This window comes from Leucopleurus acutus (assembly GCF_964270905.1).
Source record: "Leucopleurus acutus genome assembly, chromosome: 20".
NCBI classification, from domain to species: Eukaryota; Metazoa; Chordata; class Mammalia; order Artiodactyla; family Delphinidae; genus Leucopleurus; species Leucopleurus acutus.
In genome coordinates this window covers 31873805-31885809 of record NC_139162.1, presented here as the reverse complement: position 1 = coordinate 31885809, position 12005 = coordinate 31873805, and the positions used below count along the sequence as shown (strand labels likewise).

Sequence of the window (12005 nt, the reverse complement as noted above, 5' to 3'; positions counted from 1 at the left end):
CACTTCGGGAGAAATAAGGCCATTTGCTATGACTCAGAGAGGCCAGTTTATTATAATCATCAGTATGTCCCAGGATTCATTAAACGGTTTGCTTCACATATTGTAGGTAGAGCCTGAATAAATAAAAAAAGGCATCACATAAAAGAGCACAGCTTTTCTTGTTTAAAAACAAAGTGGTTTAGAGTCAGCTAGAAGATGATTTTCAGCTACACTGTAGTTCTTATTGCCTATCTAATAGACACTTGAGAGGACCGCGTGATCTTTTACACATTTCTGCATAACCAACACCGACTCACGAGTTGCAGCCACACATGGTTTACTCTCGGACGCCACTCTCCTCCAGATGCGCAAATCCGCCTGCCACGTGCGTCTTCAGAAAATACTGACCTGCGATAATACTTGAGTCTGTGTCTGAGACTGTATCTGTGACTGGTGCTGCTGAGAGGCTGGCTGGGGGCTCCCGATGGCGGGGATGGGGGATGTAATCTGGGAGGTGACAGGGGAGTGCTGCCGAGGAGAAGGCTGGGACTGATGCTGCATGTGCTGCAGCTGCTGCAGCTGGAGATGCTGCTGCAGCTGCTGCTGCAGCTGCTGTTGGTTGATTTGCTGCTGGAGGTGCTGCTGCTGCTGCAGGTGCTGCTGCATGTGGTGCTGAAAATGCTGCTGCTGCATCTGCTGCTGGATCTGCTGATGCATCTGGTGCTGCTGGAGCTGCTGCTGCTGCATCTGTTGCATCTGTTGTTGTTGCTGCTGCTGCTGCTGCTGCAGCTGCATCTGATGCTGCTGGGTCTGCACTGAAGGGCTCACTTGGGTGGAGGACGCCGAGCCCACCATGGAGCTGATCAGTGGAGCCCCAATGTTCGATGGCATGTTGGCTGCGATGGTGACCGAAGTGACGATCTGGTTCATGGGGAGTCTCATGGTTAAGGGTTTGGGAGCGATTGACCTAGGGAGCGATTGTTGGAGAGTCTGAGGGGAGGCCGACACTGTTCCGTGCTGAGACAGCGGAGGGCTGAGAAGGAGGGAGGAGGTCAAATTGGTGGACGCCAGGGTCTGCTGAACAGAACGAATGGTCTGGGCTTCTGCTGATTCGGCAGCAGCCTGCATTTTGGGGGAGAAGGTTGGGGTATTTTTAGTATTGTAAATTGATGTCAAAAATGGCCACCATTATTCATGCTTCCCTGAACCCAAGCACTTTGTCATGTGACTTTAAAGCTCCTTCCAGAGGTGGAGTGACACCCCCCACCCTTTGAATCTGGGCTGGCCTGGCACCTTTGCTCTGGTCAACAGAATGTGATGGAAGTGAGGCTTCATATTCTGTCTGTCTGTGTCTGTCAGAACCTACCACCTCGTGATGACAGCCATGTGGCCCAGTTACCCACTCAAGAGCCAGCTCACTGCCAGCCAACTGCCACATAGGTGTATGAGTCCAGCACCAACCCCCTGAGGCTGACTGCACACAGACGAGCAGGACTAGCTGATCCTGCAGAGTCTTGGTTGAGATTTAAAGACCCAGCTAGTTAACTGGCGCTTTCTGGGATAAATGCTTATCTTTTTAAGTCATTGGGCTTGGGACTGGTTGTTACACAGCACTATTGTAGTAAAAGATGACTGATACATATATTTAAGAGTAACAATTCTTTAGCATTTAAGTCTGAACTAATGTCACCAGCAAGAACCATTTTGAAACACAACAGAGTATAGACTGCCTGAGTTCAAATCTAGCTCTACTACTCAACAACTCTGTGGCTTGGGGCAAGTTAATTCACTCATCTGTTCCTCAGTTTCCTCATCTATAAAATAGTGTTATATGGTATTCACCTTGTATAGAGGTTGTGAGAATTAAACTAACTCATATTTATTAAGCATTTAGAACAGTGCCCGGCCTACAAAAAGCACCTCGTAAATGTTAGCTATTTTCATTAATTAACAATTACTACTACCAGAAAACAACTGTTACCAGAAAACTTCAAAGCCCTGTATATAATAATCAAAGCCATGATTATTTATAACAGTGCTCACTTGAGTCTAAGAAAAACATAACTGAATTCTTTAGAGACACTAAATTGAAGTACTTTACAACTTTAGAAATATTTTTAGTTTACCAAAGATTTCCAAAATTTAGCAAAGGAGTCATACATAAAGGGAGAAAGTTCAGCACTCATGTGACTGTGTAACCTGTTATAAGATAAACAAATGACCTGGGGCTCAACATGGAGAGAAACTGCCTCATATATTTTGTACTAAAAACACATAATTACCTCCACAAAAATAAATTATTTTAAATGCAACTGGGATTGGAGTAATTCCTCTTAAAGACTATTTTTTCCTCTTATTCTTCATAAAATTTGGTTTTTTTGTAGGGGGTTGTGTATGGGGGGGACCTTGGCGGCATCAAGCTGCCATCCACTCTCTTTAATGATTCTGAATATTTATTTCTAGATTTTTACTACTCACATTTATAAAATCTACTATTAGAAGAAACCTGAGGAGTGACCTTACATGGAGAATCACTCAAGGTAGGAAAAGCCATGGCCGATGGCTTCTGTTTGAACACCTGATCAGCGTAAAGCTCCGTCCATCGGTGGACAGTTCTCTGGTTTTGTACAAAAGCTCAGGGGGTGCTGCATATTACTGGAGGGTCATGTTCTGAAGCCTTTGGGTAAGAAGAAACCTGCAAATACTCATAATTATCTTTAAAAACAACCATTAAATCACCCACAAAGTAGAATACACACAGTCTTCTACATATAAACATGAACATTATTTTTATATACTCTAATATTAAAAAATTGCCAAGCCAGTCTTAAGGAAAAACTACAAGAAGAGTCTATATTTAAACACCTGGGCAATCACACCATTATGCCTATGAGATGCTCCCCTAGTGCAGAATGGAAAAGGGTGGATGGCTGTGAAGAGCTCCTGCTCAGCTGCCGGGTCTACTCCCTCATGGTTGAATATTAAGCTTCTATTAATTTTGTTGGTTGTTGTGAAGATTAAAAGTGAGAGTAGGGCTTCCCTGGTGGCGCAGTGGTTGGGAGTCCGCCTGCCGATGCAGGGGACACAGGTTTGTGCCCCAGTCTGGGAGGATCCCACATGCCACGGAGCGGCTGGGCCGGTGAGCCATGGCCGCTGAGCCTGTGCGTCCGGAGCCTGTGCTCCGCAACGGGAGAGGCCACAACAGTGAGAGGCCCACGTACCGCAAAAAAAAAAAAAAAGTGAGAGTAGAGTCACATCTTAAGGGAAAGTCCCGGGCTCTGATTGTAGAGACTTAAGTTAAATGCACAATGTGATGTTTATTATTTCTAACGTTGAGGCTGAAATCTCGCTCACTTGTAACCTCACTCCTTGGATGAGTTCTTCCATCCAGGGCACAGAGATCAAGCTTAGGCTTCCCTTCCATGATGGCTCTTATATTTGAGGACCAAAATCATACTCCCCCAAATCTTTGCTTCCATGATTCTTTCAATTATTTAAGTATTATTGGATTTTCGGTCCTTACCATCATGGAGGCAACCTGCTGGAGGGCCTTCAACTGGTCAACCACTGGGAACCAACTCTTTAGATGTGATCTAATCAGCAAGCTGTACAGTCAGATGCTGCTTCCTGTGAGATCACCATATTAGCAGCTATTTCACACTTTGGGTTCAGGTTGAAATTATTCTAAATTTAGACCTCAAGGACTATTTTAGTTGCCTGTCATGTCTGACTATAAATTTAGGGTGCTCTCAACTGCACTTACCTAATGAAAAACACAAAACAAAAACACCCCTCCCCCAAACAATTTGGATTTATTCTTTTTAAATTCCATCCTATTGAATAGTTTTTTAGAATCAATGTAATCAATCAATCCATTTGGAAACATTTCCGAATCGGATTTTAGTATCCAATGTAAAACGTTTAAGTTATCCCTTCTAAGTCAGTCACAGACCTGATCAGCCCAATCATGGATGCTATTTCCAGAACGCCTTTTGAGTTACTGGCTCTTGGCTTAAATCCATGTATGATCAATTATTCATGCTCTAATGCACAAAGATCACCTGCACCTGCTTCTAGGTAAATGAATGAATAAACGATCCACGCAAGAAGTATGTGCACATTGTTACTCTATTCATGTCACTCCGTCTAATTAGCCACCAAGTACACCTCAATTCTTAACATCTGTGGCCCACACATTCTACCAATGTGCAAATCCCCATCCAGAATAGGTATATCTCTCAATGGGCACCTTCCAGAGTCTCAGAAAAAACTTTTGCTACGGACCTGATGAATGTTTTCTCTTTCTAATGAGGTGGGAAGAGTCCTAAGAGCTATACCTACGAGGTATAGGAGTACCTCTCTTGATCTGGTTCTGAGCAGCTGCCAGCGGTGGATCTTACAATTCTGGTGAAGACGAGCAAAGAGGGCTAAACCCTTTTTAAATGGCTCTGCCGGCAACACTGACCATGCCCTGAGGCCCTATGTGGTACTCTGAGGCAACAACAATGACAATGAAATGGAATCTCTGCTTGCCAGGGGAAATACATCAGAGCAAAAACATTAGTTCACATTATCCTCCCCAAAGCCTCTCTAAATTCTAGAAAGGCTAAGGACAAAGTTAATTAAATGTTAAACATATAAGGTAACAGCTCATGCTCCTTTTGGATCAAGGTAACAGTAATCCAGAGTGACATTTGCTTTGGACTACTGTTGCATTTTATAATACATCAGGGCCCAGTGTATATTCTATGTATAATACATGTCTTTTTTAAAGTACTTGGAGCATAATTTTATTTTAAATCAGCATGAGGCTTATTTATTTATATGATGTGGAACAGTTTGGTCAAAAACGCAACATCCTCTATTATATTATATCCTCTACAATGCAACCATTGAAGAATTTATGATCTGATGTCCAAAAATGCCTAACATACTTCTCAGTTTAAATAGAGGACATTAACACAGATCTCAGTCCCCGATGGGAAGAAAGGGGCTGTTTGAAATCTGCCTAAATAGCTTCAACATACATATATAGAGATCAGTGACTCCTGGAAACATCAGCTTGAATGAACACTTATTTTCCATGCCATCCTTGGGGTGATCTCTAATGGGAACAAATAAGTTTATGAGTTGTTCAAGATGCTTTTTCTTTTTTTTTAATCAACTCGAAGAGGAGTTGCATTTATGATTTCAATGCTCCAGGGCTCCTAACTCTCTCAGAGACTGGCCACCCCTGTCTGGGTTTACCTTAGAAACGAGGCTGGCCCTATACGCAGCCAGGGCCTTCAGGTATTCTTTTTTGGCGGCTTCCGTTTTCCTTTTATAGACCTATTAAAAGACCACAATTAGCACCACCTTTAGCACACACGTTCTCAGCCATAAAATAACTGCTGGGCAAATTACGTCGCAACAGATCTCACATAAAAAGTTGGTCTCCCTGGCTTTGATTTTTAAATGTAGAAACACACACACAGATATTAAAACAAAATGAAACCCTGCCACCCCCACTGGGGCACAACTCTGACGTTTACTATGGCAAACAGAAAAAGATTTCCGGTTGCAGCATAGAATTCATGAGAGTGACAGCTAAGGGCCTTCTGTTCGGGCAGTAAATAAGGTAACAAGGATGAAATTTGCAGCAAATGGTTTAAATTATAGAAAGTTAAGGAACTTCTCCATCCATGTCTTCTTTCCCTCACACCCATTTCTAAGCTGAAACAAACCAGAGGATGAAAAACCAACAATAATAGGGAAAGTGTGTGAAGACAGAAGAGATAAGATGGAGGTCTTTCAACCTGGGTTTTCTTTTGGAGAAAAAACAAGAAAAATCAGAGATAGTGAAAGATGAAAGATTTCCATTAGTGAGACCAGTGAGTTACATAAATATATTCCAGTATATTAAACCTCATTTGGGCTTCCTTTTCTTAAACTGTGGTGTCTGATGGCTGGCTGTTATACCAAAGTGCAACTCTCCTTTTCTCCAGAATTTAAAAGTTAGATGCAGCAGTTTGCCAGCCCCCTTAGGATTACATTTCTAGGGTAGAAAATCAGTCTGCCTCATAGAGCATGAAGCTCAGTGCCAACAAACAGGCAGATTCTACAGCTGCACCATCCCAAGGTAACCAGTTGGTAGGAATGAGGAGGAAGGAAGAAAGAAAGAAAGAAAGAAAGAGAGAGGGAGAGAGGGAGGAAGGAAGGAAGGAAGGAAGAAAGAAAGAAAGAAAATCAAGGGTTTTCCACTCCTTATTCCTGAAACAATTATTCTGGTTTATTACTAATAGGGGTCTATTCTTGTGAGGATATGGAAAATCAACGCCCATGAATAGTCACTGGAGCTCATGCAAGGAGCCAGGGGAGGACTGAGCCCCAAGGAAACCATTCTTCTCTCCATTTGTGTGGAGGACTTGCACGGGGGAAGATGGGAAGCGGGACCTTAAGGAAGTGTCTCCCACCAGCATGGCTAATCTCTCAATGCCTCTCATACAGCCACGCTTTCAAATGAACTTGGAATAAAATTTCAAATGCCCGATGACAATAATGAGACACGCAGAGTCATCTTCAAAGTTTGCAAACCCCCCAGGAGAGCACAAGAGTTCAGAAAGATGATCAAAAAAAAGGCAAGCAGGATGGACCTAATCCCTTTGTAGTGCCTTTTTTTTAACAAAGGCGGGAAAAATTCCACATTATTTAAAATGAAAAGATGATCATCAAAAGTTTATGCTTGCAGGATACTGCCTGGATCTCCTCCAACTCTCTTCTGAATGGGTTCTGAACACACACCCTTAAGGGAACTGAGAAACCCATATAACTGCAGAGTGGTTTGGATTTATGTGTGTGTGTTTTTTAATTCCATAGCTTAGAAAGGCTTTCATGAGAAGCGATCATATTAAGTGGATGTATTCACTCAGAAAAGGTGTAAAGAATAATCTTGCAATGACCACGATGGCTCTTTGCCTCACCTGCTTTTGTTCTTCTCCAAGGCTGTCCCACATAGATGCTACGATTTTTGAGACCTCTCCAAAGGTTGCATTAGGGTTTTGACCTTTAATTGCAGCCTGTGTGTCTCTGAAAAACAGGGCATATGCTGACACTGGCTTCTGTGGCTCATTGGGGTCTTTCTTTTTCTTTTTCTTTGGAGTCTTGGGCTTCTTGCCAGAATCTGGAGCAGCTCTTTTCTCTCCAATGGCCTGCAAAGCAGGAAGAAAATTCACTGCCTAGAATGTACTTGCAGAGAATGCAGAAAGACTTACTCAGGTCCCCAATCGTTCTTTTAAAGTTTTGTTAAACATCATCAACAGATGAATCACCACGAAGTGTGGGGGAGGGGTGAGTGTGCTTAGAGTTGACTGGACACCAGAGATTAGCATTTAGAACATTGATTAATGAGACCCAGAAGTATCTTCAATACATTCGCAACATATGCTCTAAATAGCAATTATGAATAATGAAAACCAGAACGCTCTGTACCGAGTAATGCCATATATATATATGGGCTACACATGTACCCATAAACAAAATATTTTACATTTTCAAAGGTTTTAGAAGTAAACCTAACTACTATTCAGGATGTTGATCATATTCAGATATTTTATATAAGGTCCCTTAGCCATAGAGGCATACCATACATATGATCGGTCTGAATTGATTTTTTTGAGGCTTGGTCTTTTATTTTACCAGAATATTACTTTGCTAATGGTCAAATGGAAATTAGCTCTAATCCCTAAGCTCGCACAATAAGGGAAAGGTCACTTTTATTTTCTAAAACAATAAAAACTTCCTAAAGAATAGGATAACAAGAAATGTAAAAATGTCAAAACTCTAAGTAGAGCTAGAAAGGAAATGGATACTCTTCATAAAATTAAAAACCTGTGAAAGAGCAGCAACAGTAGATACTTAAAATCACCAAGGCTAAAAAGAAGACTAATAAGGCGATGTTTATTATTACATATAGTAAGTAACCCTGCCCACAAGAATACTGGCCTAGAGACGCTCACACATATTCACAATGAACTCTGAAACTGAAACCATAGAGATGATATGGGTACAGTTGCCCACATTTATATACCACTGAGCTCCAGTACTCACCTGCTACCATCATCTAATTTCAACAGTCATATAACATACTCATCAGAGAAGCAGGGGAAATGATTTATCAACCTTGTTTTATCTCCCCCTAGATTATGATATGACTATATTGGAGATAATTTTGCCGTTAACTTCATCAAGAATGCTGAAGTGTTTGACAGAATCTGTTTTAAAAGCCAGCCTTGGGCAAGATCAACAGAGATAGATTCAAGTAGTAACAGATTGGCTTTTAATGGCCTTGAGTCTTGAATCTTAATTCAAATTTTCCAAGAGTATCATTACTTTCTGAAAGAGGGTCATTGGGAACTTAATCCAATTACTAGCATTCTTAGGGAGGAAACGGATAAGTAACTTTTCTTTGAGAGCTCTGAACCCTCAAGGTGTTAGGAAACCAAGAGCCTACTCGTTGGTGGGCCTGTTGTTTGTACTGAGTGATAACCACACCCATACTTTATACCAGTAGTTTATGCACTTCAGTAGGTGTTAAGCTAGATCTCACCTCTCCTCCAAAATGCCATCTTTCATAACTCACACGATTAATTCAATAAAATTCTGTAGACCTCATAGTCTTTTTTCTAAATCCTCAGAATAAGTGCAACTTGTTTAATCTAGTTAATGAATCTGAACTTGCAAGGGAGTCAGATGTCTGTTCAGTTAGAGCTTCAATTGGAGCCAAGTTTTCCTTCAATGAAAAAATATTATGTAAGCCACATGAAAAAAAATATATACACAGATTTTTCTGAGTCAAACAACTCTATTCTTTTCTTGGAAGAGAATTTGGCACCGTTTCCGCCAACAATACCCTGACCAATGGCAAGATGAAAGTTATTTCCAGTAAAGCTTTTTCTAAATAAGAAGAGTTCTATTTCATTCTTTGTGAAACAACATTCAAGTGTTGACAACCTTTGACGTCTTTCTTGGACAACCATGACTTGCCTTAATCATCATTAGCTTTTAAGAATAAACCTAAAATGAAGAACCTCACAGTGTAAATAAAAAAAATTTTAAAAAGCTCAGAATTAATTCTCCTAAAGAAACTTCTGCATAGTTGACTCAAAGGGCTGTGAAAAAATGGAGAAATAGCTTTGCCCAAAAGACATCATCAACAATAACGTTAATCTTCCTTTTTCAGCTAAGTTGCTTAAGAGATATACTGGATTCCTTGTCTTTACACAAAACCTAGACCCTGGCTTAAAATGGAACAAGCTAAGAGTCACATAAAAGGTTCTCCTTAGAGGTGACAATTTCAGATTGATACAGAGGTAATTATTAAGGTCAGTAGAAATGTGAGACAAATGAAAGGACTCCATTTGAATTGTGTAATAGCCAGTTATAACTCAGCTGTATCTTATACACATCCCTCGAGTTTCTTTATTACTTTCCACTTCATCCCGCTGAAGTCCTTGTGAGTGTGAACACAGACTGCTAAGTGCATTTCCCCACCTTGTGTCCAGTGGGGAGTTAACATAATGGGATAGACCAAGTCCTCTTTCTTAAAATCCCTGCAACATTTCTCCTCTTTTCAGGTAAACTCCTTCCTCTTTTCATCACCCACAATCTTTTCTAGCTCCTCTTCTTCCATTTCTATTTAAACGTAAATGACGCTCAAGGTAAAAATAAGTGATGCTCAATATTCTGGCCTTGTCTCGCTCCTTGCGCACTCTGAGAAATCCTGATTACTTCTATGTGCTCACATCTACGTGCAGATGGTCCCCAAATCTATAGCTCCATCTCCAACAGACTGAGTTCTAGACTCACACGGAAGCAACTCAAATTCAACCCCTACCATGTCAAACTCTCATCTTCCCCGTGGGGAAAAAAAATAACACTCCTCTCTTCCTAGGTTGAGCCTCTCCATTTACTGATAGCTACGCTGGCTCTCAAACTAAAACCCCGTGTACCTTTTATTCCTTCAAATTCCAGGGGATCACCAAACCTTAATAGATGATTCTTTCTCTTGAATGTCTCACTAAACTGGTACCTCCTGTCCATGCGTTCCTTTGCTAAAATAAAAGCAAACACTTCATAACAAAAGGACGTTTCAATTGAGTTCCTTCTCTCTGGTCCCTCTCTTTATAACACATTCTATATACAGCCCAAGTTATCTTTCTAAAGCATAAATTTGCTTATGCCATTCCTCTATGCAAATAATTAATCAGCTCTCAACTACCAACAGGGGAAAGGCTACCACATTTCAGCCATTTCTTTCTTCAACTCATTTCTTTCTTCCCCCATGTCACACTGCTCATGATACCCATAAATGGACATGTAATTTCATTGCTCTTTCTACCAGAATGCTGGCCTCTGTCTTCTGCCTCACAAACTTTTATGTATCCTCTTAGACCTAATTCAAACATCACCTTCTCAATAAAGGCTTCCTCATATCAATCTCCTAAGCAGAATCGATGACCATCTCAGCACACCAAATACATCAATTATACCTCTAATCACATCTGGAGCTAGTTTTAAACATTGCTATTTGTCCCCAGTGCGAAGTCCCAGGGGCAATAACTCTCTTAGAAATCTTTGTATCACCAAAACACAGTAAAACGCCAAGCACAGAGTAAGTGTACCACACATAATTAATAAATGAGGAACGAGTAATTGTGTACCTACAAGTAAGTTCAGTGAAACAGAATACTTTTCTAGGCATTCAGAAAAGTCATACCTGCAACTAAGTTTTTACTTCACACTGTGCATATTTGAATCACGTGTCATTTCCCTGACAAAAGCAAAGATGTAAAACGATTGGAACTCACTACGTGATAAACCTCATCAAAGGTGCAAGACTGTCCAATGGGGCAGCAGTTCAGCCAACTAACCAGATGAAACTTGCCTACCTGGACATTAACTTAGAACCAGAGCAGTTCAGAATTTCTGGAAAGTCTAGTGCAAGCCTTCCCTTTTGCTGATTTAGGAAAATTAAGCCTACAAGAGTTAAGTGACTTACTCAATGCCTTACAACTAATAGGAGAAGCCAGATCTTCCAATTTTCAGTTGAATACACTTTCCACAGAAAATAAGTAAACATAAAAGAGTGAAGAAAAAAAATTAAACCACCATAAATTCAAATGCTACTCCAAATCCATGAAGCAAAAGAAGGTACTACTGTGAATGAAATTCAAAGACATGCGCATGGGGTGATTCCCAATTCTCTGGTAGGTTATATACTAAAGGCAATTAACTCACTCTGTTGGATTCATCAGCATCCTCTTCATTGATGGAGCTAGAAGGGGAGGGAGTCGCCGATTTGCTCGCTGGAGGTGAAGGAGACGTGTGGGGCACACTGGCACCTCCCAAATTCAACCCCAACTGGGCGCTGAGCTGAGACTGGTTGATGGTGGTGAGCTGGGCAGGAGGCATGATCCCAGAGCGAGCAGCATCCGTCATGTGGATGATGGACCTCATGATCAGGGAGGGATCCTGACGGTATTGTGAAACTTGGGTGTGGCTCTGATCCTAAAGGGGCAACAGCAAGGGGGGGAATTCTTAGTTTTCCCAAACATCAGTGAGCTTACAGGGGTTGGGAACGAAATGGGGAAAGGGGATCAAAAGGTACCAACTGTCAGTTACAAAATAAGTACATCATAAGGATGTAATACACAGCATGGTGGCTGTAGGTCACAGGACTGTATTGCATATTGGAAAGCTGCTAAGAGAATAGATCATAAAAGTCCTCTTCACAATAAAAAAAAACACCTTTTTTGTAACTGTATGATGACAAATGTTAACTAGACTTACTGTGGTGATAATTTCGCAATATATACAAATATCCGATCATTACACTGTACACCTGAAACTAATGTAATATTAGATGTCAATTATACCTCAATTAAAAAAAACAATGAACTTATAATGTCAGCAGTTCCTTAGATAGGTTTGACTTGTAATTTTGATAGATCTGACTTATCTCAGGATAGCTATTAATTGCCTAGTTATTA

At 40.9% G+C, this 12005-nt stretch overlaps 1 protein-coding gene across 2 annotated transcripts in view; it reads right to left on the bottom strand.

The window, feature by feature from the left end:
• Positions 1-372: 372 nt before the first annotated feature.
• TOX3 (TOX high mobility group box family member 3) overlaps positions 373-12005 on the bottom strand; it is a gene marked incomplete at both ends in the record, with an annotated part of 105862 nt that continues 94229 nt past the window's right edge. For both annotated transcript variants that reach the window (XM_082862402.1, XM_082862401.1), the window contains 4 exons: positions 373-1101; positions 5227-5307; positions 6939-7166; positions 11254-11523. In XM_082862402.1, coding sequence (XP_082718528.1) covers positions 373-1101; positions 5227-5307; positions 6939-7166; positions 11254-11523 — 1308 coding nt within the window. The remainder of the gene's footprint in view (positions 1102-5226; positions 5308-6938; positions 7167-11253; positions 11524-12005) is intronic.